Below are 27,679 nucleotides of genomic sequence, written 5' to 3' on the forward strand. Positions count from 1 at the left end.
GTTCCTGATAATAAATAATAACAGAACAAAAAGCAATCAGTCATTAAGTGACAGTGAAGTATATCTGTGTATCTGCGTATTCTGAGTCAGTGAACTCAACCCGCGAAGGAGCTTTGAAAGAGTCAATTTACGACACAACCATGTCCTGCTGTTTCCACTATTTCTGCAGTCTCTCTCTCACAGGTGAGTGTAACTAATGCTAATAGTGACATGGATCAGACCACTGTAAGTCATGTATTATGTGTCTTTGATGGATACATTTCATATAAAAATGTGTCCTCCTTTCATATCAAGTTGGTTTGCTTTATGTGCATGAATGTGCTCCTTAGCAGGGATACAATGCGTTAAGCCTACTGCTTGAGACTATTGCATTTTAGTAGGACATTTTTTCTTTTAAAGAATATAGACTTTGCATTTCAATTCATGGTCTGGCTTCATTTTTTTAATTTTACAAATCAAAAAGCTGTGTTGTCTTTGAGAGAAAGAATATTCTGGACGTTTGTGTCGCCCGGATTGGCGTCACCGGGGCCCCACCCTGGAGCCAGGCCTGGGGTTTGGGCTTGCAGGCGAGCGCCTGGTGTCTTGGTCTTTGCCCATGGGACCCGGCCGGGTTCAGCCTGAAGGAGCTTCATGGGCCTGCCCTTTAGTGAGCTCACCACTCACAGGAGGGTTCAGGTGCCGTGTGATTTGGGTGGCGGTCGTGGGCGGGGGCCCCATCGACCCAATCCCCGGGACTGTGACTCGAGCCATGGGGACATGGAATGTCCCCTCGCTGGGGGGAGCCTGAGCTGGTGCGGGAGGTTGAGCAGTACCGGCTAGAGATAGTCGGGCTCGCCTCCACGCACAGTCTGGGCTTTGGAACCAAGTGGCACCAGGACGCCCTAGGCCGGAGGTCAATGATCGACTTTGTGGTCGTGTCATCTGAACTCCGGCCGTATGTCTTGGACACTCAGGTGAAGAGAGGGTCTGAGCTGTCAACTGATCACCACATGGTGGTGAGTCGGGTCCGCTGGCAGGGGAGGAAGCTGGACAGACCTGGCAGACCCAAACATATTATGAAGGTCTGCTGGGAATGTCTGGCGGAACCCTCTGTCAGGGAGGTCTTTAATTCCACCTCCGGGAGAGCTTTGACCAGATCCTGAGGGAGGCTGGGGACATTGAGTCCGAATGGACCATGTTCTCCACTTCGATTGTTGTCGCGGCTGTCCGGAGCTGTGGCCGTAAGGTCTCCGGTGGCTGTGATCCCTGAACCCGGTGGTGGAAGTAAGGGATGCTGTCAAGTTGAAGAAGGAGTCCTATCGAGCCTGGTTTGCCCAGGGGTCTCCTGAGGCAGCTGACAGGTACCGGCAGGCCAGGCAAGCGGCAGCACGGGCATTCATGGAAGCAAAAACCTGGGTCTGGGAAAAGTTCGGGAAGGCCATGGAGGAGGAATATCAGTTGGCCTCGAAGAAATTCTGGCAAACCATCCGGCGCCTCAGGAGGGGGAAGCAGTCCTCCAGCAACACTGTTTACAGTGGAGGTGGGGAGCTGTTGACCTCAACTGGGGACATTGTCGGGTGGGTGGAAGGCATACTTCGAGGATCTCCTCAATCCCAATGACATGCCTTCCATAGAGGAAGCAGAGGCTGGGGACTCAGAGGTTGACTCATTCATCACCCAAGCCGAAGTCACTGAGGTAGTCGGGAAGCTCCTCGGTGGCAAAGCACCGGGGGTGGATGAGATCCGCCCTGAGTACCTCAAGTCTCTGGATGTTGTGGGGCTGTCTTGGTTGACATGTCTCTGCAGCATTGCATGGCAGTCGGGGACAGTGCCTCTGGACTGGCAGACTGGGGTGGTGGTCCCCCTGTTCAAAAAGGGTTACCAGAGGGTGTGTTCCAACTATCGGGGATCACACTCCTCAGCCTCCCTGGGAAAGTCTATTCCGGGGTACTGGAGAGGAGAATTCGGCCGATAGTCGAACCTCGGATTCAGGAGGAACAATGCGGTTTTCATCTGGGCCGTGGAACACTGGACCAGCTCTATACCCTCCGCAGGGTGCGTGAGGGTTCATGGGAGTTTGTCCAACCAGTCCACCTGTGTTTTGTGGACTTGGAGAAAGCATTTGACCGTGTCCCTTGTGGCATTCTGTGGGAGGTGCTCCGGGAGTACGGGGTTGGAGGCCCTCTGTTAAGGGCTGTACAGTCCCTGTACGACCAGAGCAAGAGTTTGGTTTGCATTGCCGGCAGTAAGTCAGACCTGTTCCCAGTGCATGTTGGACTACAGCAGGGCTGCCCTTTGTCACCGGTTCTGTTCATTATTTTTATGGACAGAATTTCTAGGCGCAGCCACAGGCTAAGGGGGTCTGGTTCAGGAGCCACAGGATTTCATCTCGGCATTTTGCAGATGATGTGGTCTTGTTAGCTCCTTCGAGCCAGGACATCCTGGGGCGGTTTGCAGCCGAGTGTGAAGTGGCTGAGATGAGAATCAGCACCTCCAAGTCCGAGGCCATGGTTCTCAACCGGAAAAAGGTGGCTTGCTCCCTCTGGGTTGGGGGAGAGTTACTGCCTCAAGTGGAGGAGTTTTAGTATCTTGGGGTCTTGTTACCGAGTGACGGAAGGATGGAGCGTAAGATTGACAGGCGGATTGGTGAAGTAATGCGGTTGTTGTATCGGTCTGTCGTGGTGAATAGAGAGCTGAGTCGAAAGGCGAAGCTCTTGATTTACCGGTCAATCTACACTCCTACCCTCACCTATGGTCATGAACTTTGGGTCATGACCGAAAGAATAAGATCCCGGATATAAGCGGCCAGACACCACAGGACACCCTCAGAGGTCTTAAGTCAATGTCTTGACAGGTCAGAGCTGTTTTGGCTGCACACGGGGAACCTTCACAATACTAGGCAGGTTGTCATAATAACAGCTTATCCCTTTCCATGGGGTTGCAGGGTGTTGCTGCTGGAGCCAATCCCAGGCTTGCCTCAGGGTAAGTCGCCAGCTCATCGCAGGGCACTCACTAGTGAGCAATGTGGGGTTCAGTATCTCGCTCAAGGACACTTCGACATGCAGCTCAGCACTGCCCAGAGCTGGGATTTGAACCAGTGACCTTCCGATCACTAGTCGACCTGCTCTACCCACTGAGCTACAGCCGCCCGTTGTAATAACATTGGGTGTATATGGCAAATGCACTGGCAATCAAGTGTTCATAGAAAACAATGCTATTTACAGCCAGGGTGGAACAGCTAATGCTTACTTGAGAAAAGCAAGTAGGCTGTGTTGAAATCATCAACTAATTTTTTAAAAATCATTCCTCTTAAAATCTTCTTAAAATCCTACCTTAATGAGTATTTTGGTCACCACCTGGCCAATGTCCTCTCTCCACTCAGGGATGTTTGGATTGAATTGGTCCAGGTTCCTGCTGAAGCTCAGAGGGATAACCTGAAAGTTATCTGGGATCAGACAAAACAGGGCAGTCTGAGAAAGTTAGCAATAATCACAGTCATGATTCAAAAACTCAAAATTAATTATTGAAGCAGTATTAAATCAGCAGCAAATAGTGCATATTGAGGGCTGAAGATAAAACAGCAGATACTATAAAAATGACAGAAGTAGAAATAAACTGTATATATTTGTCACCTTGAAGGGAACAAATGCATGCAGATGTGCATTGTAGGCATTAACAGAGAGTATTAGCTTGCTAGTGTCCCAAAACATGTGTTGGAATACAGCGAACAAAGATGCACAATGAATATCTTGGTTTAACTGAAGTGGGTCTGAGTGATAATTCATATGTACTGCACAAATCAACCTCAGTGTTACATTACTGTGGCCTACTGTTTCAAACAGCGACTATACTGTTGCTCTCTTACAGTGCATAAATAAAACAAGAACATCAGTTTATAAAAGTAATCATGTGACACAGATCATAAAATATTTTGAGGCAACAGGGGAAAAAAATCAGTCAGGCTTGGTTTGTGTCAGTTGTGTCTGAATCATGCACAGGCAAAGAAACTGAGGAAGACTTTGACGTTAAATCTAAAAATCTCTGTAAGGAGTACATTTTATCCACTTTTCAGATGAGGTGGTTAGTTAAGTTAGTGAAGTTCATTGCAGTTAAAATTTACACTGTTCTGGACAATACAACCTTTTCCTGATCATACTGACAAATAACCACCATACTTGATACGCAGCATTACTGTTTCTATTCATACTTGCTGCCATTAAAAGATTAAGAAAGGACAATATGTAGTTACTAGGGGTGTCACGATTTCGATTTTTTATTGAAATCGATCGAAATTACGTCATGGTCTCGAGCATCGAAGTCAAAGAGAGGATTGACGATCACCCCCCAGGGAGGTGTGCGAAGCTACGCACGCACGCTACGCAAATTACGCACATTGTAGCTGACGCCGCTAGTTAGCTAACCTGCAGATCATGACACCATGGCAAGTGCAGATAAAGGAGCAACGGCACCGGAGCTTGAAGCAGCTCCTGCTTCTCTTTAATCACCAGTATGAAAGTATTTTGCGTTCCCGGTGAGTTATGTCGTCGACAAGAAGACCACTGTGTCTAAGATATGCTATGTGCGTGTACCATACCCGGCCACGGGAAATACTACAAACATGGCAGGACACATTCGCCGGCATCACAAGGATGTAGATTTGACAACTGGGAAAACACCATCACTGGTCCAGCCAACTATTCCATCCTCGTTTGCAATAAAACTTCCACAGACCTCAGCTCGCGCAAAAGCTATAACTAACGCTATAGGGCTATTTATAGCAGCAGACCTGCAGCCTTATTCGGCGATGGAAAACACTGGATTTAAACATTTAAGATAAAGATAACAACATATCTTTGATAAAGAAAAAAACTTGAAAGAACAATGTAAAAATGACAGTTGTCATTGTCAGGGGACAAAAAAGTCCAAACTATTTATTTTTTTTTATGTTCAACTGTTAGGATATAGTTTGTTAAGGCTCTCATTGTTCCACGACTCTGGACATGACTGTTATACTATCTATCTATCTATCTATCTATCTATCTATCTATCTATCTATCTATCTATCTATCTATCTATCTATCTATCTATCTATTTATTTATTTATTCTTGTAGCATATTTGTTGCCAGGCACCCTCTGTGACCTCCCATTTTTGTTATTATTATTGTTATGTTTGTCTTTGTTGTTTTCCACTTGACTGAGAACAAGATTGTTACCCTTATATTGTAAATAAATTATTTAAATTTGACCATTAGTGGCTAATGTGATACATTATGGAAATTGCATCACTTATATGTAGCCCATCTTTTGAAATAAGGTTTACTATACAAACTTTGATGAATAAAACCAGTGATCGTAGGCTAGAATAGTCTGAAAATGGCATAGGCCTCTGTGCTGTAAGAAAAAGAAAAAACTCGAGAATCGAATCGAATCGTGACCCTAAAATCGAAAATCACATCAAATTGAGGATTTGGAGAATCGTAACACCCCTAGTAGTTACCAGTTACACTACAATATAATTTTATAACTACTCTTTGAATGGCGGTACACTATTTGTTGATATCACAAAATCTGCCGTGATAAGATTTGGAATCTGTTCTGGATTGATCAAACACAACCAGTTGGGGAAGAAGCTGCCCCCCCGCCCCCTTTTTCCTTCTTTTAGCCATGAGAGAAAAATAAGTATTCTCACAGGTTACTGGCAGTTTAATATAAATCAACTGCACCAAAATATATAAAACACGGTACAATGATTTCAAGTAGTATCAAATTTGGAAGAATGGATTTGTATACACTTTTGTATCGTAAATAATAGTAGTTTTTGCTAGTCACCATTATTGGCATTTTGCATCGCATAAACTGAGAGGGGAATAAATCCATTGTCTTTTATTGGCTGCTTACCATTATCTGCCTGACGCCAGCCCTGTTTGAATGCTCAGGAAGGCTGTGGGCTCACAGCCAAACAGTGACACTGTTTTGCCAAGGGAATTCCAAAACAAAGGAGTATCTTTAAGATCATATGGTTTGATGTTTTCACTTTGCATCATGATGTTTGATCGATGATCACTGAATCTATATATTAGCCTAGACAGATGGATTTTTACATCCCTACCAGTAACTAGAGTGGTAGCTTACAGCATAATTAATTTTGGACCAGAACTGCTAGATGAGATTAAGAAAAGTGAGCAAAGAAGGCTTTCCTGTAGTTTAAATTCTAGTCAATCACTATTTGCAGCACATTATCCATCTCACAACCATCAAGGTTCTTTCCTATTTTATTGTGGTACCGTAGACTCGGACTGTCCTGGTATCCTGCACCATGGATCGGCCGTTGGAAGCCTGGACAGTAACTGAAACCTCTCCTGTCACTGGGAAACGAGTCAGCAGGCTGTTCTGTAGAGTCAGAGTAGGCTATGGGAGAAAGTCACAAGTTGGTTGATACTAAGGTCAACTATGTGCACATGCTTTCTGAGATTCCAGCAGGAGCATGCAGCTGTGTTTAGCCAAAAGCTACTGTACACGACAGGGCTCCAGACTAACTTTCTTTACCAGGAGAACAGTGGCCCCTAACTAACTTTGAGTACAATCACAAAATTGAGGGGCACAAACTGTAAATCAACTACATTTACTATGTAATACTTATACATATTATAATTATATTATATAACAGGGGTACTCAAATACAAAAGGGATTAAAGGGCCACAAAGATTTTTTTCAATGACTCAAAGATCCATGTATTGAGGTCGGTCATATATATGCAAAACAAAATGTCCCTTTCATTCAAAACAACAACAAAAATATGAACTAAAATAAAATGTAATTTCCATTTTGACAAATCAAAAATTAAAATAGTTGAATAAAACAAAGTTTCTAAGTCTCTAAGTGAGCACTCTGCTGCTCTTTGTTGTTGTGTCATAGATGTGACAAGAATCCTGCTTGCAGCTTGATATGACGATTTCAGTGCATTAATTTTTGTTGTTCTCACCTCTGAATTTTGAAGAAATGTCTCTTCAAAATTCCTATGCTACGCCTCATAATGCCGCTTCAAATTGGAAATCTTCATCACAGCTATAGTGTCCTGGCATATTAAGCACATGGGTGTTGTGCTGGTTGGAGGGAGAATGAGTGCTAATTTTTCAGTCCATTCCTCTTCGAATTTCAGATTTTCACTGTTAAAAATTGTGCTCGCAGCAGTGAGTGACCCAGTAACATGTTGTCTGTGTATTGTTGGCATGAAGACAAGTCCCGGTATACACGTACTGACCCAACCAAAACACATGGTGAAGGAATAACAATTCGGGGGCCACAAATGATGACATATATAATAATTAAGAAATTATTATATGTTATCTGCATGTTGCGGGTATCAACAGCAAAATATGTCTTTCTGAGATACCTTAACCAGTCAAATTCACGCAGCCACTCTTCACAAAAACAGTATTTTCTGCCCTTTTTTGCCACACCATACTCTTCAGACTCGGACTCATCCTCTGAGTTAGGATTTGACTCTGGCACACTATTGGGCTTATCGGGGAGAAATAAGCATCAAAAGTTTGTTTCGACATTGTTCGCAGAAAGTGAAACCTTCTCCTTCCGCTCTCGGAACAACTTTAGGACCCTTTCCCTCCACACATTAGCCACTTACAGTGCCATTCCCCATCCCCTGCCCCTCTCACATACGTTGGCCTGCAACCTGTGATTCCAGATTCCAGATATTTTGATTTGCCCCCTTCCATGTACCAGTGTAAAAAAAAAACAAAAAAATTTAAAATTTTGTCTGTCTCCATTTGGTCGCAGTCTGGAGCCCTGCACTTAATAATAGAAATCAAACATCAACAACAGATAAAGTTAGCAGCTAGCTGGTCAACAAATTTTTGGATGTGGTGTGTCCATTACCTGCAGGTTGTCTCCTATCCACCAATAGAAGACTGTCAAATTGGCCTCACTGGGAAGAACGACAGCTGTCAGATTGACCTCCTGGCTTCTCCCAGCGATTGGAACCACTTCCAAATGCACTTGCTGTAGTGGGGCTGTAAGACATGATTTAATTAATTACAAATCAGTTTTATTTAAACACAGCAAACTGGAATTGAGAGGTGTATGATTTGTATTTTACAGGTAAAAGTTTCTTAAATAGACTAAAATTGTCAGGAGAATATGTTCCCAATAAGATAAGTACCATGTCTGAGAAGAGTCTCCAATCCCCACTAAGCAGAACATCTCAGACTTTTATGATACAATTTGAATGTCAGACATGGTCAGTGGCAGGGAATCAATTCTTCACAGGAAGAGAAAAATATAAAGTTACTGTAGAGGTGAAAGGTCTGAACTGAAAGCAAAAAGATGTTTTCATTGTCTTTATCTGTTCTAGCCATTGTCAAAATGTAGGTTGAAAGAATGTGCAGGTTACTGACATGTTGTGTAGTATCAAGCGGTGAACTTGAAACCCCAGACTTAGACATCTGTCTTTGAATCTGCTGTGAGACTTGACTTCCACCAGACTGAGAAGACATGCCATGGTACAGACCTTTAAATCTGCCAACTGCACCAAACTGCCATGAAACATCAGATGTGGCCATCTAAAAAATACTTAGGACAGAACAGTGTAGTGTGTCTGTGGAGTGTGTGCACAACCAAGGGATCAAATGTAATCATGGGATCATGTGTATCAATGCCCAGAGAAACATGGCCCATGGTGCAAGAGAGGAGGATTACTGTATTTTCTGGACTATAAATCTCTCGAACTTTAAGTCACATCAGTCAAAAAATGCATCATGAGGAGGAAAAAAACCATGCATAAGTTGCACCTAATGCATTTATTATCATTATGTATTATTATGTTATTTTATTTAGAAATTTTATTCACAAAATCCAAGACCAAGAACAGACAGTTAATCTGGAAAGACAAGTTATTCAACTACACAACAGCGCACAGAACAACATGCTGAATAGGTGTCCGGTATGTTAACATAACACATTAATAGTTATTCAGCTACACAATAGCATAAAGAATATACCCGGGAGACTGAATAGGCTAAATTAACATAAAAAGACAGTAACAACAACATAACAAGTGTGTAATCAGTGCAACGCTGTAAGGGTAAGGGTGCAAATACCAGCAACATGCTAAAACATCTGTCTACCCAGCATGGAATTAAGTACCAAGAATGTCATATGTTTGACTGCCTGCGTATGAGTGCTAACTTAGCACTTGTTTTCTTTATACTGTACGCAGTGTCACAACTTTTTTTGGAATCAGGATTGTAAAGTCTATACATATTAATGAGCAGCTAGTAGTTGCTCTCCTCTCCAACATATTGACTCTTTACATCCCTGCTGAGGAAAGGTTTTTGATGCACAAATAATTTATGTGCTAGTTCCTCTTTTTAGTTATTGAAATATCTCCTTTTTGCTTTCTTTTTAAATTAAAGGTCCCATATTATGAAAAACACATTTTCTCTGGTGTCTATAAACTGGTCCTCCCTGAGCCTCCCAACTTCCAGAATGAGGAAAGCAAACAAGTCCTGCATTGTCTCTGCAGCCCATCCACTCATAAAATGGCGCTCCTACAGGCTGTTCAGATTCCGCTCTTGTTGTTACGTAACAAAAGGAGAGATGTCCACAGGCCAGCCTCCTCTGTGCGATGATAGGAGATATCCGAGAAGGGGGCGTATATCCCAGAGGTGAAGTTCGGTGTCCAACGGTAAGCTAGCAGTGTTTCGCAAAGTTGTCGCTCAGAGCTTGACGTGCAAATTGCTTGGCTGTTGGTTGTATAAATCAACATAAGTGCCTATATTTAGTCCTAGCTACAGAACAACAGAGGAGAAGGTGGTTGCAATTCATTTTTAAAGACAGTGCCGGCTACACTTCCTGTTAGTTTGTATGTGTGTGCTAACCACTTCATGTCGGACTGCTTCAGTAACGAGGGTCGGTACAAAGTTGTCTTTGTCTCAACACTGACCCTTGTAAAAGGATCAGTCCCAACCATATAGGACCCAGGAACTGCACCCGAGCCACAGGTAAGTGTTACCAAGTTTTGACACAGACCATAGAACCTCCGTATCCCTACGCATTATCGCAACTGCGTAGGGATAATGTAATGTAGGGAAAACGTAGTGCCAAAAGAAAGGGCGGTCTGACGGCGATGTAAAGCGGTGTGCATTTTCCCTATACAACGTACACTTGAACTGTTACAGATCTTTTGAGGTGAGCCTTGTTTTAGGTAGTTTATTTCGCTTTTTCTCTGGACCCCGTTCACTGCAGTACACAGCTGACTGTCTGGGCTTGGGCTCTCCACTTCTCCAAACCGAAGCTGCGCTGATCGGTGATCATGGAAGGGAACAGACCGACTATAGATATGTACTTTATATGACCCCACTTCACATACATTAAATGACATTGTACATTTATGCATCCAGCTAATTATGATTTGTCTTTTTGGGCTTTGACTATATTTCAGATGTTTTTGTCCATCACGACATAAGTCTGCTTTCACATCTGGTGATCTTGGCTGATTTTGATAATGTGGATAATATGTCACTAGAGCCAGAAACAAAGTGTTCGACGTTCCACAAAAGAGAAAATGTCACAGTATAATAACCCAGTAAAAATATTCAGTGACGGTCTGTTATGCTGACCTGTGACCTGGATGTACATGGTGGCCTCATCGTGCCCTGCCATGTTCTCAGCCTTCACTGTGACCTTGTACACGCCTGGAATTTCGTAGCGATGCTGGATGGGCTCATCTGTCACTGTCAGGTTCTGGTAGATAGCCCGAACTCCGTCACCGAGGTCCACCTGATACTTGGTGCTACTAGTGTCGCCCTGTTAGGAACGGACAAGAACTTTCAGATTCAAACTGAATGGAAGGAGGGAGGATTAAACGGACAAGAAAACAACCTTCATCCTACCTGTTCCTGGTGGACAATGAATGTGATGTCATCACCAGGTGCCACGGCCAGCATCTGCCCTTTGATGCCGACCCGCAGGCCTTGCGGGGGCAGCAGAGGGCAGTTGTGCTGCTTGGCGCTCTGCTGCTTATTTAGTCCCCCTTCACACATGTTAGATATTACTTTCCTGTAGCTGAAGCACATTAGAAGACAGCGCAAGTGTAAGAGTGCGGTGGTGGATATCTTTTGTTTCAGGAAATAGGATCAATATAAGCCTCATATCTGTGTGCTAAAGACTGCGCTTGGGATTGAAGGTATTGACATTTGAAAAAAAAATTGGAACTGGTTAGACACTGGTAATAAAAATAATAAAAATATGACAAAGAAAAACCTATAAAAGGTATATAACATGCTATATGTCATTTGTGTTATCCAGAGGAAACAGAAATGTGACAAGAGCAATATTTGGATTTGGGGGGAATCACGTCAGCACAGCCAAGCTAGCTGTTTGCCCATTCCAGTCTTTAAGCTAAGATAGGCTAACCACGTCATGACTCCGGCTCTGTCATTAGCACACAAACAGGAGCTTGATATGGTCTCATCATCTCACAAAAGAAATGAATACAAATGAATCTTAACAACAATTTCTTTAAGTCTGCCACTAATTTCTGACCCAGTGCTGGACTCGTAGGTTTGTCCTAGATGGCAGTCTTCGGGTGGTGAATCTGGATTGTGCCAAAAATCGGCAAAGCAGCGCTTGCCCTCCATATGGGACCGTTCAAAACCATAGTCACTACACACACACGCACGCACGCACACACACACACACACACACACACACATATGACAGAACATTAGTAAAATGAATAAGCAAAAATACTGACCCAGAAAATCTAACACACTAGCACTCTATGTATGTGTGCAATAAAATATTTTATTGTTAAATGTAACATCAGCATGAAGGATATTGTTTATATTATACATTTTTTGACCAGGTTATGCACAAAAAATGTCAGAGAAAGAAATGGCCTGAAGTGGAGGCACAGAGAGTGAGTAAGTGTAAGTCCTGTTAATATAGTACCTCAGAGTTAAAGGTGCAAAGCTCATATGGGGCAGCATATCTCCAGTGTAACAAATTGCTGCTCTTTGTTAGCTATCCTTGACTGCAGCTAGCTACTGCACCACTAGCTAAATAGCTCATAGGTCAGTTAGCCGTGGAGCCAGTGTGCCCCCACCAAGACCTCAGACTGACGGACCTCCGAAACAGATAGAGATCAGTTTGGAGATAGGGGATACAGGGCGGCAGTGATGTGCGCCGGCTCTGACCAGGACTATGACTTTGGGATGACAAGACACAAAGCAGGAGAGTTTATGTTTATGCTGAGTCTGAACAATATGTTTTATTTACAATGACTTAACAGTGACATAATGTGGCCACATAATTTGCCACATCTTTTTTCAATATAAGAGAGAAACTTGAATTCAGATGTGGACAGCTATATTATTCTGTTGAGTAGGGAAAAGTTAAAATATTTAATTTCTTTATTTTTTTTGTTTGCTTTATTGATTTAAAAGACCAAAACTGGTATATATCTCCCTGCTGAAACTTTGGGCTATTTTGCCTCTAAGAAAGTAGTATTACGAATCAGGAACGGCCGGGGCTAGCTGGTTTGCATGTTAACTTCATTACATCTCCGCACCACAGTACACAGACGTCTTTGACATAATGTCAGCACTGTTGCTTCTTTGGATTCAGTTCATGATGTTAAATAAAATTTTGTTTTCAACAAAATTTCTGACCTTATATCTTAGGCACCTTGATGTTTCATATTTCTTTGCCATTTCATTTAAAATTACAATACACCGTGTACCAACAGTTATTCTTATATTTTGATTTACTGTGATTGAATGCTTAAATAAGTGTTCTTTGTTTATGTTTGACTCCCTACTCTCTATATATTCATTATGCAATCAAAAGTCTCCTGACTGTGTCTATAAATCTGTGGAGTCAGTGCTCACCAGTTGAAGTCTCTCTCGGTGCACTGACAGGGTTTGGTGGTGAGAGCCGAGGTGTAGCTTTTTCCTTTGATACAGAATGCCGTCTCCTTCCTTCTCCTGAAACTGCGCTCCTGGCCCATAATGCACTTCTCCCCCTGAGGGTGACCGTGGAGACAATTGAAGTACAAGTACATTTGTTTGAACTGTGTTTGTGTTAATACATTACCTGAAGGTCTGTGAGCTGCCAAAAGTCGTAGTCAGACTCAGTACACTCATGGGGGAAAGACTGCCTGAAGTCCACCTTGACCAGCTCCCAGTCTGACCTGTAGCTGATGTGGCCAAAAACACTGCAAACACACACCACAGATATAAAAACTGACACATTGTTTCAGGTTTTATTCCTCCACATGTGGGCATGCAGCTGTGTACCACTAACGTAATAACAAGACAGTACAAATATATTCAAAATGTTGAAATATTCCTATATTTGAGGGGCAAAGAAGCTCAGAAATAACCTCTCAATGATCATTCACCTGATTGGTAATTTTCAACTTTGTGGTGTGAAATATTACTTTAAAGGTTCATTACTCGTAGGACATGTCCAGTTATCAATTTTTTTCAAAGACTCCTGAATAACTATATGAATATACTCTCTCAGATGTTCCCCCTATGCTCCACTAGATGGAGATGTTTTACAGTACAATACAAATAATGTCTACATTCCCATCAGTGACTCTTACATACACTATATTGCCAAAAGTTTTCACTCACCTGCCTCGACTTGCATATGAAATTAAGTGACATCCCATTCTTTTTTTTTTTTATTTTTTTTAAATACTTTATTGCAGGGCTTCTTAGCTTCAGAAAAATAATCAATCATTTCATTTTCTTTGCAATATTGTACCTTGTATTTTTTTCCTTTTTTTTCTCCCTTTCTCTTCTTCTCCCAAGTAAGTAAAAGTACATAAATAATAATAAAGTAGAATAACCTAAACTAATGGGAAAATAAGTGGTTATGCATGTATGCATGTTCATGTGTGTGCATGTGAGTGTTAGCATTGGGGTGGGGACCATTTAATTAATTTCTTTAATTTGATTAAATATTTCCACCATTTTTATCAGCCTTTCTTTACAGTATAACTTATTCCAAATGTGTAATTGTTTCCTATTTATAAAAGTTAGTTTTTCCATCTCTAAACTTTGTTCTTCAGAGTACCCATGTTCTTAATTTTGGTGTATTTGGTTGTTTCCATGCTTTGGTCACCTACTTTAAGGCAATTATCAGTATATTTAAAAATATAAATGCCCTTTGCTCTTATCTTTCCTTTTAAATAAATACCTAACCAATGTTGTCCCTGCACTTGAAGCTCAAAAATGTACTTTAGGATTTCCTTAACTCCTTCCCAGTATGCTTTTAATACAGGTCATGTAAAAAGCATATGTATATGATTCGCCTCCTGTTCTCCACATCTTCGCCAACATCCGTTATCTAATCCTGGGAAGCATTTCTTGAGTTTCTCAGGTGTGCTAAAGTATCTCATACTCACTTTCCATGAAAACTCCCTCCAGTATTTTGATTGTGTGATTCTAAAGTTTTCACCTAGTGTTCTTCTCCACTCTTCTGTTATGTTGATTTTTAGATCTTTTTCCCATTTCTCTTTAAGTTACTCTCTACCTCATTATACTTCTGCAGGAGCTTATACATTTTTGATTTTCTTTGTTTTAATTCATATTTGCTTGATATAATATCATAAGAGATGATTGTGTGATTTGTAATTAATTGTGAATATTTAGTCAGTCCTTTTTTAGCCCAACCTTCCAGAATTGTATCTGTTCTAATTAGGAATAAAGTCTGGGTCCTCTGCCATCTCTCTAACTAATACACATTTGTTATCCATTTTTAAAGTTTTACAAATGCGTTTCCAATTGGCCAGTGTATTATCAATGCAGTAATTCTGCCCTGTATAGTTTTTACATTGCGTTCTTCCAATGAGGGGCAATGTCCCTATAGATATTCCTGCCATTTCTTTTTCTATATTAATCCATTTAATTTCTGTTTCCCTTTCTGTCCATTATTATTTATTATTGTGAGGAGTTGTGTAGCCAGAGAATAACCCTGTAAATTTGGGAGCCCTAACCCATCTTCCTCTTTTGGTTTACATAAAGTTTTAAATTTAATTCTCTGCTTTTTGTTGTTCCAGATAAAATTTAAAATAATTCTGTTACAATTTTTAAAGTAATTCTCTGGTACTACAATAGGCAATGTTTGGAACAGAAATAAAAATTGTGGAAGAATCATCATTTTAATACTTTCTACTTAAGAAAACTGTGTGGGATTAATCCCCACCTACTCAAATCTTGCCTCATCTTAGTAATCAACGCACAGTGATTGTTCTCATACAGTTCCTATAAGTGTTCACTAATATCTATCCCTAGGTATTTTACCTTCTTATTCTCCCATTGAAAGCTTTAACATTCTTTCAATGCCTGGCTGGGTTGTCTCCCTATTATTAAGGATTCACATTTACTCATATTTAGTGTGTACCCTGAGATTTTACCATATACAGCAAATGTTTTCATTAATTCATGTATTGATTCCTCTGGGGATGTCAGGTATACAATAATATCATCCGCATTAAGTGTCAGTTTGTGAGTTTCTTTTCCAATCTGTACTCCTTTTATTTCAATGTATGTATGTATGTATGTATGTATGTATGTATGTATGTATGTATGTATGTATGTATGTATGTATGTATGTAGGTATGTTTCCTTCCTTCCTTCCTTCCTTCCTTCCTTCCGTCCTTCTCAGCAGATTACAGCTGGACGCCCGCCTTATCTCTGGGTTTTTCAGTAACAAGTAGTGTAAGGCATTACTGTTCTGAATGTAGTAATCACATTACAGCTCGCCAAGCTCGTTGCTTACCTTACATTGCTGGGTCAATCAATTTTAACAGCACAGTCACACGCACCACACACAACAGGCTGGGGGGGAGAAGGGAGGTTGGGGCCGTCAATAATGGAACAGTGATTGGTTGGGGTTTGGCACGAGGTATCTTTCACCATTACCAATTCGTTGGTCGCCACCCACACGGGGAGATCGGATAACAATGGCAGTGTCAACAACACGAGCAGAGCATGCTGCTTAATGCGACTTGCCTGAAGACCCCCTGCTGCGTAAAGCCACTTTTGACGGTTGGAGATACAAACGTTACTTTGAATTTGTTGAACGCAAGAAAATAACTTGACTGTAAGGTGCACACTTTGCCCATGTTGGAAACTTCTCTCCACCCCTGCTAACACTACCTCAAACTTAACAAAGCACCTACAGAGACAACATGCACACACAAGGATTTATTGCTAAGGAACCGTGGAGCAACATGCATGAGACACCAGAATCAAAGTTAAAAAAAAAAAAAAATGTAGCGAGTAATGTAACTAATTACTTTCTTCAGGGAGTAATCATGTAATGTAAGGCATTACTATTTTTGAGAGCAATGTGTGATGTGTAATATATTACTTTTTTGAGTAACGAACCCCAGCACTGTTCTGGGCATGGCCCTGAAGTCTGAGATAATGTGACAAGTCATGCATTTTGACCTTTTTATTTACCTTAATCTGAAAGGTATATTATTAGATACTATACTTTAAGACATCTGAGATCTGCAAAACATAATATAGCAGTAGTATGAGAACATGCCAGTGTCAGAGGATCAGGTCTTAATAAACTACTCACTTGCAATGCGTTTGGTGAAAAAATGTTCACATTTGTGTTTATTCCATTACTCAAGCAAGTGTTTATTTGCCCCTAACATTTGTATTAGCTGTAAACTAGTGATGAGACACGCACCTACAGTGTTTGTGTCTGTGGGTCTCAAATATATAAATATATGTGTTTCTACAGTGGTGTGGTGGAGAGCATTTGGAAGTTTTGTATTTCAACATCCAGCTGCAGTATGTCAGTCAAAAAAAACCCCTGCAGAGAATAGTCAAAGAGCTGAGAGTGTCATCGGAGTTTCCCTCCCCTCTGTCCAAGAACTCTTCTAAAGCCGCTGCAGGAGCAAGGCACTGAACATCATCAGGGACGCCTCCCACCCTTTCCACAAATTCTTTGAACTGCTGCCATCAGGAAAACGGTTCTGGAGTCATATAGGTCGAACTAACAGACTTATCAAGAGCTTCCTTCCACAAGATGTTAGACTGATGAACTGCTGATCTGGAGCATGTGCACTACTGCACTTCACGAGCCATTAGTCATAGTTTTATTTTTAAATAATTATATTTATACATTGTGTGTTATTCATTGTGTCTTCTGTTACTGATCCTGGAGAAACGTAATCTCATTTTTGTTGTATTACTTTATTAGTACAACAAAATTACAATAAAGCTTTGATTGATTGATTGATTGATTGAAAGTACTCCACATGAACAACAGCAGGTCATCTCTGCGAGTAGCTGCAACAGTCAGGTTGATAAAAATGAGTCAAGATAAATCTACTTTTTTTATCACATAAGTAATCTCTGTCCTCTCCCCCGATCAGTAAACCACTTAGGATCACAGCAGAATAGGATGTGGCTATTACTGCTCTGCCTAGCTCTTCCCTCGCACAAGCACTACTGAGCAAACATCTTTTGTAAAAATAATCCCGACAGCAGAAATGACATATTGTGTATTTAATTCCTAGAAAAAACTTGCACTGATCATTTCTAGAATATGTTTTAAATCTGAACCTATACAGACTTTCATTTTATTATTCCAACAGCAGTCTGAGATAAAACTTTTCTCATGTTGAAATTGTGAGTATACTCACGTCATGACCAGAGTTTCATCTCCTGGTTCGCTCAGGAGTCCATCCACAAACACAGAGGTGCTAGTGAAGTTGTGAACAGTCCACATCCGTCCTTCATCAATACTAAACCTGTGGAGAAACAGGCAGTGCTCCAGATCACCAAAACTCAAACAGAGACAGCGATTAAAGTCCCAAGCTGGAGCCTCACATTAGTCAGTAATGGGTATACTGTATTACAAAAAACACACTCCCAGGGAACTGACCATTAACTAAACCCATTCTCCAGTCTATTTGGCATTAAAAGAGTTAACCAAGAGATTTAATGGCTTTTCTAAAGTGTTAATCTGCACATTACTACATAGTTTACCACAAACTCACATTTTGTGGGGTTACAGGTGAGGATTAAAAAACCTATTAATGATTAACAGAACCAGTGTTTAGTACACTTAGTTAAGTGTGTGAAAAGCAGTGCGGAGTTATCTATGGGGAGGGGGAGCTTAGTGATGGGTCAGTTGAAGAAAGCTTTTTCCATGGTGCATTTCACATTACTACAAAATACACAAAGTACAAGAATGAAAAAAAGATGCCAGAGACACCATGTGACAAAGACATTACAAATTATCTAAATAAAGGAACAGTTTAAAGAAGTGCTTTCTTCCAACATGCCATTATTTAGTGTTTTAGTTTCCCTTCAATCCAGCCTCAAAATGACAAGTGTGACACAGACAAAGCAAGCCATTTACTCTGCCTTATTCATTGTGCCCTGCAGTTAACACTGGCAGCAATGCTGAGTTAATGTGACTGCATGATAGGAGAGGAATCAATGTAGAATCAAGCAGAATGTGACTCACACTACAGGCTGTATTTGGTAATGATGTGCTAACAGGGACTACAATGTGATAATCAGGTAAACATGCACAGGTACATGGAAACAGAAAACATAGCTACTGAAGAGTCTGTTAATATGCCAAAGGCCTCCAAATAAAGTGCTTGTCAGATTGTCTGACGGTGTCTGTCAATTGTCTAATTTATAAGAAATGTCCAGAATTCAAAAGTAGTTTAAAACTATAGGGGCTATATGCTTTCTTGGTCACAGCTATCTCTGTTTGTAGCAACCTGCGGCCATTAGCAAGTATGCGGTCCCATTAGTTGACTGGAGTCCACCTGCACAAATAAATTATGGGGGAATTACAACAGATAGATACCAGTTTGAAAACAGGGGAAGCAGTGTGGAGTGTAGCTCTGACCAGGACTATGACCCTAGTGACCAGACAGCAGGAGGGACCAGGACAGTAATGACGCTGTGGGTGAAAACAGAGTGTCGAGCCAGTGTGCCAATCTGTGAATTCAAGGTTTACTTTGACCAACCCAGAGGTATTCTTTTTGGGTTTTTTTGTATCTATAATACTGATGAGTTATCCTTGAGCAAAGCCATTAGATCCATAAAGCATCAGCAAGACAAATACAGCATTCTCCATGTCCATTTCCTCAGTCACCCATCCAATTACATCTCATTTCCTCCAGCTAATACCCGAGGCATGAATAGAAATGGATGGAGTGATAACCTTGTAATCAAATAGATTAGCAGGCCAAACTTAAAATTACGCTCCATGCCATACACCAGCCTTTAGTCCATTCTTTCAGTGCTTTTACAAAACCCTACTCTACTGTCTTCTGTCTATTGCTGTATTCTTCTTTCTCTGGAAGTTTCCTGTCCTATCCTTCTTTACTGTCAGCTATGCTTACTTCTGTCTGGGAGGTTAAAGCAGCTAAGACAGACTCATTAAAAAGTTTATCTTAACATTGCTGCCCTGGTTTATATTACTTAAGCTATGCAATTATGGCCAACACACAGGGGTTGAACCAATCAGCCTCTTGGAACTGCTGGCAGCCACAGATATAGTTTAGACAACAGCGGTGGCTCTGTAGCATCAGTTGTATCCAAACAAGCGAGTTAATTTCAATGGAAGAAATGTGACAAAAAGACACTGAAGACTTTTCCTGATGGAAAGGTTGTTTTCGCTCCTCTCTCGAATGGTCTCGGTAAGAGTACACTTTAACATCTGGCTCTGCTGGTGGTAGAGCTCTGCTGTGATAGACTGTTATTCCAATCACCACACTGAGTTTTTTTTTGAAAGTCCCTGCCCTTTTCCAAATGGTTTTTGTTACACATCTGGGAAAGATAATGCACTCTCACATTGAATTCTGGGCAAAAAATAGGCTAACATTACTTTCACATGTTTGGACCACGCTGTGTATAAAATCTGCCTCAAAGCAACTGTAAACCACATAAGCATTAACCGTTTTCACCCTTGACTATGAAAACTGAAAAAGGGAGCTATGTGAAAATGTAGCCATGTGCAGAGATAAATTCAGGGTTTAGCACATCGAGGTGCAGCAAGATAAACTGTGAGGTCATTGTAGATTTCCATCACTGGACCTTATCATGTCAGTTGATGTGCTTTAGTAGTGCATATTCCTATGCTCCCACACAGCTATGAAAACTCAAACTATCATCAAATAATTTCATCAGAGTGAATCTTAATATTTTTGGGCCTTCCTGCAGTTTGGGGCACCAGGGCATTGTTGGCCATAAAAAGTCATCAAATATAGGGCCTGACATAGTAAAAGGATAAAATGTTCAAAAGGCTGCTAAATGATCTTTGGCTGATTTGCTGGAGAGTAGCTGGGATTTAATTACTGACATAATTTATCTCTTATAAAAATCTGTGCTTTTATAGGATGTCAGTATAACAATGAAGTTGCAGTTCTACAATAGAGATGAGTAAACCAGCTAATTAAAGCAGGTGCCCAACAGAGACATCTACTGAAGATGTAAAAATAATCAACGTGAAAATTACTGGAATAACAGGACTGTTCCATTATTAGTTTTTTGGCTTGAGAACAATGCTTTGCAGTCTTCACTTCTAAAACATGTCGCTCTCACACATAACACTGGAAGAAAGACTGAGTGGGGGTCATTTAACTACAATAAGACATGAGCTTCTTGCTCCAAATGCTGGCTAGGTAAGCATTTTGGGACCAGCAGTGTCATCTCCTGACGATGTGGTAACATTACGATTATTTGCCATAATAAAGTGTGCTCATTTCACTGCTATGAAGTTGTCTTTCTAACAGAACACTTTTCTATACGAAAGACCCTTCACTGCTTATCATGGCTAATTATGAGATATTTTCCACTGCACTGCCAGGGCCTTTGGGGTTATTGATTTAGTTGAGGCATGAAGGACGGAAAAATGTGAAGGACAACACTCCACGGTCATTCACAAAGAGACCGATGAGGACCCATCTAAAAGGTCTTTTGATTTAGGTGATGTATATTTTTCTGAGTACTCAGTAATTCTTCCTTATTTATTAGGTTGATGAGATAACATCTTACTGAGCTTGAAAGTGTCTGCATGACCAGTGGGTAGAGATGTTGATGATCTTGTATGATTCTGAAGTGTACAGGGGAACTAACTGATTTTTCCCTGTGCTCTAAAAATATATGGAATGCGCTCAGCTCATGTGGAGCTTTGAAGCCTGTCGGTAAACTCCATGCACTCATATATTGCGCTTTGATGGGCCGGTGTGTCAGAGATAGTGACGTCTCATGCTTTATTTTAGACTGTGTGACTTCACGTACTGAATTATGACTATTAATTTCAATTAATTCAAAATGAAACTATAATGGAGATGCTGGCTGTATATCTGTAAACTATTTGTCATTGTTTTCATGCTTCACTGTGATTGGCTCAGCTCTTTCACAGTGATGAAATCAGTGATGTCCCTGGCTGGGAGTGTATTTATTAATCACTTCACTCTCTCATCTATATCCCTCAACACAGAGTCCTTTTCTACTTTGCACCACCATCGTCATCAAGGAAATTATCATTTAGGTTGACTATGAAAGCAATTAATATGACCCATATCTATATTTCTTCTTAGGTGGCGACCTGTAGCGGCTGTAGTTATTATTACAGCAACAAAAAAGAAAGTCAGGTGAAGTAGAATAAAGAGCCATGGGACTCCCTAAAATCTTGGTTTTTAACCTGGGGTCAGTGCCTCATGTCATCACAAGGTGTTGTGTGCCTGATATGCATACTCATTGGCTTGCACTTGGCTGGTCACCTGTAACCTCAAACAGAGAGGACTAACAGACAACACCCACCCCAGCCACATCCTGTTGCCATCTGGCAAAAGATACCTAACCAAACTGCAACTGAAAACAAAAAAAAAAATAAAAATTGAAATACCTGAAACAATATGTTTAAGTCTAAGAATAAAAAGTAAACAAAAGCATCTAATTGTGTAACTATTTCCTAAAACATTTTAGTTACATGACACACATACATCTGTTAATGAAGTTACATGAGTAACATTAATTAGCCCTAACCCTAAGACAAACCACATTTTTTTTCCTGTACCCAACCCAGTAGTGTTCGAGCCTAAACCTAACCAAGTAGTTTTCTTGCCTAAACCTACTTTCACTCTCTCAGATGAGGTTTCACAGCAGAAATGATTGCTATGGATATGGAGACATAGCAGCGATCTTACTTGAGTATCTTAAGGGGAATAGAGGTGTCCTTGATGGCAACAATAACCCCACCATGGTCCAAGTAGAGAATGTGATGCTCCTCCTCGAAAACCTTGAAATGTGTGACATAAAAAGGTTTGGATTGCTATTCTTTCAAATTACAAAAAGCAGGACATTTTCAGTGTGTTTTAGTTCTTGAAAAAGGTTAAAAAAATAGCACAGACCATACTTTGGTGTACAGTGCTGTGTAAAAGAAAACATGAAACACTGGATGTTATATCTCTTCAGCTGTGTAACTTTCATGAGATCAGAGGTAACCTATAAAGAAGATTAAGAGGGGAAAAGCAAAGAAAGACGTCGAGGGAAAAAAGAAACATCCAGGGACAGCATAATTTACCTGTCTCCATGTCTTCCCACAGTCTGAAGTGATGTACATCTCTTCTTTATATTCCACTAGCTTGGAGCCAAGGTTACCTGAAGGAAGGAGGAAGAATTTAATATATGCCCCTTTTTTGTTGCTTTGCTTTTCATGTTAACAATTTTCCAAATGCCAGGGGGCCTTGGAAAAGCCTACCAACCAAAAAAATATTGAAATTAGCCAAAATACAAAAGAAAAGAAGGCTGATAATTTCAGATGATTTTTAAAAATGTAGTTAGGAGGCCTAAGGCTGCCCACAGAAGAAAACACAAGGTTCAGAATAATTAGTCAAAAGATGGACTTTCTAAGAAATACATGGCACACTAAATTGTAGCTCTGAGAAAACAAAAACAAAAACAAAACTGACAGTGTATCTCAAACAACTGCTTAAAAAAAAAAAAAATGAAATAAAAAATAAAACCATGTGTAATTTTGAAATTCTTCTTTTGCAAGTCTTTGCTGACAAGAAGATGCCAACCTTTGTTCAAAACATGCAGTAAAACTGAATATTCTTTGTAGTTTATCACGTCAGCATTTTAACACTCAACAGGATTATTCAGCATTCATCAGTTTTTTCGGTATATGAGCACTCTAAATATTTCAATTTTAAAAACAAATGAAAACACAATGTTACATGCAATTTAAAAAATCTTTAGCAGCCCGGTGACCCAGGAGAGACTGACTTCACTCTCATGCATATATCATTCATTGCCCTGATACGATCCTATCAAAGCCCACTTCCTCCAGTTAAAGTCTAAAAATGTGGACTTACCCTTTAAAAAGTAATGATTTCAACCACAAGTATTCTATGTAACATTTTAGAAAGAAATGGAATGAAAAGAAATGGACTTCAACAGTGGACAGAGAGATGACCTAGATAGCTTATTTCCTCTATCTCAAAAACAGACACAGGCAGCTCACTTATTCTCTGTTCAGGACTTCTGGTTGTTCTTTTTGTTTTTTATTTTTCTTTAACTGTCAGGACAAACTTTCTGCACAAACAAACATGGTGAAGAATTCAATATGTGAAATTGCTGGTGGCTTAAAGCAATCGTCTGTGTGTAGGAGTGCCCAGCCATGTCTTGTTTTATACTCCACCACTGCACGGACAAAAAGCACCACTTGTGTCAAGGCTCCTCTCAGTGTAAATGGAGGTCTGTCTCTGGAGGACTGACACTTTTTAGTTCAGCCATGTGGACTGTTGGCATATAATGGGAGTGTCATTATAGAGGCTGTAGATAAAAACAAACCACACAGCTTGACACACACACAAACTCACATTCTGGTATATAATATAAAAACACAGCCACATACACATACTGCCACACTTTTGCATATTTACATTTGATGTACGATTTAAAGGGATAGTTTGTGTTTTTTGAAGTGGGGTCATATAAAGTACATATCTATAGTCGATTTTGGAGGTTCTACGGCTGAGAAAACGTAGTGCCAAAAGAAAGGCAGGTATGATGGCGATGTAAAGCAGTGTGAATTTTCCCTATACAACGTACACTTGAACTGTTATAGATTTTTTAAGGTGAGCCTTGTTTTAGGTAGTTTATCTAGCTTTTTCTCTGGACCCTGTTCACTGCTGTACAAGTTGAGCGTCTGGGCTGGAGTGGCTCTCTACTTCTCCAAACTGAGGCTGCGCTGATTGGTGATTACGGTAGGGAACAGATCAACTATAGATAGATAGGTACTTTATATGACCCCACTTAAAAAAAACACAAACTATCCCTTTAATTGATCAATCGTTTTAGTTTGTGATATAACGATACCAAAAACTCACAGTCCTATATTGTCAACATAAATAGTCCATGATATGTCTATCACATTATTTAAAAAAAAAAAAACAAAGAAAAAGATGACTTAAACCAAGGGTCTCAGACTACTTGTCCCCAGGCCACCACAATATATTAAAAAGCCAAATGGTCAAAGTACATGTATTTCACCTATTCCTCCTCTGGCACATGTTTTTAGCACACAGCCAGGTATGTTAAAGGCACAGTATTTGGTCTGAATCTGGTTAGCTTAGCTCTGCTGCCACCTTGTATTTCACTCTTCCTGGGGTAATCGCTTGGAGTGACATTTTGTCCCACTGGTCTGGCTGGCTGCTGGTAGAGATCCTCTCACTGTCTGTTGTGCTCAATCCAAATCCCACACTATCTTTTCCATAATGATGTATTGCTCTATTGTAGGCAAAGCATGTTACTGTAGAAGGGGGCATAGAGGTGTAAATAAAAAGTCTATAAAATATGTAGAGAGGATTAAAGGAGCTACTGTCCATCAACAGTGCATATACGTGTGAATGTGTCAGCCTGTGTGCGCATTCACATATATGTCCACATTTACGATGGTGTTGTTGCACTGTGTGTGACAGAGAATCACACAAAATGCCAATATCTACATAATGTTGCTTTCATGAAGCTTGACTATGATTATTAGATATTTACTATTGTGGGATAAACACTCAACACTCAGCATCCAAAGTTTTAGTCTAGTTCATTTTGTTTACATTTATCGTCATATGTCATGATCAGCCTTGGGATTAACTATGCACACTGAAATCTGTGAGAGTATTCAGATTACTATTTTGTTGTAATGAGTAACGTCATACCTTACTTCTGCAATTTAAGTAATCTGATATTATGTTTCATCCGTTACTGTAAAATTACTTTTTTTCATTTGCTGTTCTGTGTAGTATGTGTTGTTTCTTTTAAGGCCCATGCACTTTCATCATATCTGTCCTTTTATTTTTTCTGTATAAGGACTCATAGTTTACAGGTTCATTTAATTAATTACATTTCTGAACATCATGTACTGGCTATCAGACCTTGTGCTGTATTGTTGTAAAGCAGTGCCAAATTCTGTCTGCCTCTGCCTAGTACGATGCCACATTGTTAGCAAAACAAACTACTGTAAATTTTACATTGGCTCTGTCTATAATGTCTTCAGGAACACATTTCACTGAACCAAACTGTTTTTGCAATATAAGTTAAACTACCCAAATGAGCATGCCATTTGCAGACTAATGCAGACATCAAGTTTAAATATTTGACCAACAGTGTTATACAGGAGCATGATCTGAACAGCTGTTCTATTCACACTTAAAATGTTTTTTTGTCTTTTCAATGTAATTTTCAATCTATGAGCTCAAACTGTGCCTTTTTTTTTTGCCAAACTTCTCTCAAGTTTTACTCTTTCAAAGAATCAACCATCTACAGAACTTTTCAGTACACTATTTTTCTACTACTTCTTCTTCTACTCATCATCACTATCATTTAACATTAATAATAATAACAATATTGTTTAAGGTAAGCCCGCTATTGTTTAACAAAAAAATACATCATAAAAACAGCAACTTTTGCTGCCTTGTCAGTCTGATGGCGAGTTATCACCTTTCTGTCATCACTATCATACTGTTAATAATCAAAGAATCTCTGAGGCTTTACATTTGTTCTATATGTTATAATACACAATTTCATCATTGAGCTACAATCAAGCTACATCAATGATTTTGTACAGTCAAACTAACCAAAAACTTCTTCCTGATCATCATTATTAAGTCTCAGGGTGTTCCTGTAACCATGGTAACTCACGGTGCCAGAAGGGAGAGAGAAACACTGAATGAAGCCGTTTACACACATACACTGCAGACAAAGTCCAGACTATAGTTGTTATTTCACACATGTAACACACAACAGGCGACTCTCCGTGTCAGACGAGTTCTCACGTGTTGACTTAACTCAAAAAGTAATTGATAACGTAGCAGCGCGACTAGTCCTCACTAGCTGACTTTAGCGCCGCTCCTTGTTTAGATCCCGCCCTGTGTGGGTCACGACACTGTCATTGGTCAGGCGAGCGCACGCTGTTAACAATACCATTGAGTGTGACAATCTGTCAATAAAAATCAGCCAACACTTGTGCTCCTCCGATCTACATTGACCTCATAAAGTCGCCTCTGTGAAGATTGAATGACGGAAATCCGTCGTAGCGACTGAGAACTTTACCCCAATTTCCACTGGATATGTCTCCGCTGCGTTGCATCTCCGCCATGCTGGCGGGGCAGATATGTTTCACTTTAGTCTATGTGTTAATCCCCACCAGTCCTCTTCGCTGCGTATCTGCTCTGCCCCAGCTCCGGCAGTCCGGAGCCCCCTGGAGCAGATACGCAGGACTTCTATTTCTGGTGGATGTCGGAGCACGACGCAGCAATTCAGCTGAATTCAGCACGGAGCAGAAGGGAAGTCAAATGCCGAAATAACAAAGAACATCCGGTTACTTTTCAAAATAAAACACTCCGTGTTGACACCAGCACACAAATCTCAAAAAAGAGACAAACACAAGCACTTCTGCTGATCCTTCGGTCAGGAACACTTTGTGTTGTTGTTTTTAATAACACAGACCTATAACTGTGAGTGATTAAGTGATTATATTTTGGCCTGGTGATACCAGCTGTCTAATGTACTGCGCCATGGACTCAAACCGCAACCGGTGGGGATTGCCGTACAGCGTGCAGTGGACCTGTATCCAGTGGAAATTGGGGGTTACTCACCGTGTTTGTACTATTGCTGTCATAGAAAACAGCACATTTCTAAATGCTAAGCTCTATCAGCGCGCCTGTGCACTGACGCAGCCGCGCCCGCCGTGACACAGAATTTTATTAATAATATTTGTGAATTGCAGTACATATTATTACTTTATTAGAAGCTATACAATGGCAAAAATGATAACAGAGGCAATGTTTTAAAAAAAATAATAAAATATTCGACAAATAATGATTTAAAAAACTCGCAAAAAAAAAACAACAACAAAAAAAACGCCCCCCCAAAAAAAATCTCGCAAAAAAGACTGGCAAAATGTACTTAGCATCCATGACAGTCATTAGCTTTTTGAAGCACTGTTTTTGAATTGTGCTTTTTGGCATCATATCTTTAGCAGTGCAGTACATAATTGTGCTGGTTATGTCTTTGTATCACTTCAGTTTCTTCCCATATGGGGCAATGGCGGAAAAAGCAGCAGCAATTGTTGGCTGTCCAAGTTAACTCACTACAACTCAGAGTGGGCGGGGC

At 40.4% G+C, this 27,679-nt stretch overlaps 1 protein-coding gene across 9 annotated transcripts in view; it reads right to left on the reverse strand.

The window, feature by feature from the left end:
* The window catches only part of sorcs2 (sortilin-related VPS10 domain containing receptor 2), a 534,678-nt gene that overhangs the window by 12,305 nt on the left and 494,694 nt on the right, over nucleotides 1-27,679 (reverse strand). For all 9 annotated transcript variants that reach the window (XM_037111616.1, XM_037111617.1, XM_037111611.1 and 6 more), the window contains 11 exons: nucleotides 22,587-22,663; nucleotides 22,210-22,301; nucleotides 17,674-17,781; nucleotides 13,092-13,212; nucleotides 12,887-13,020; nucleotides 11,541-11,660; nucleotides 10,889-11,060; nucleotides 10,616-10,802; nucleotides 7,875-8,008; nucleotides 6,265-6,388; nucleotides 3,312-3,424 (listed from right to left, as the gene is read on the reverse strand). In XM_037111616.1, coding sequence (XP_036967511.1) covers nucleotides 3,312-3,424; nucleotides 6,265-6,388; nucleotides 7,875-8,008; nucleotides 10,616-10,802; nucleotides 10,889-11,060; nucleotides 11,541-11,660; nucleotides 12,887-13,020; nucleotides 13,092-13,212; nucleotides 17,674-17,781; nucleotides 22,210-22,301; nucleotides 22,587-22,663 — 1,382 coding nt within the window. The remainder of the gene's footprint in view (nucleotides 1-3,311; nucleotides 3,425-6,264; nucleotides 6,389-7,874; nucleotides 8,009-10,615; nucleotides 10,803-10,888; nucleotides 11,061-11,540; nucleotides 11,661-12,886; nucleotides 13,021-13,091; nucleotides 13,213-17,673; nucleotides 17,782-22,209; nucleotides 22,302-22,586; nucleotides 22,664-27,679) is intronic.

This window comes from Acanthopagrus latus, chromosome 10 (genome assembly GCF_904848185.1).
Source record: "Acanthopagrus latus isolate v.2019 chromosome 10, fAcaLat1.1, whole genome shotgun sequence".
In the NCBI taxonomy this organism is placed as follows: domain Eukaryota; kingdom Metazoa; phylum Chordata; class Actinopteri; order Spariformes; family Sparidae; genus Acanthopagrus; species Acanthopagrus latus.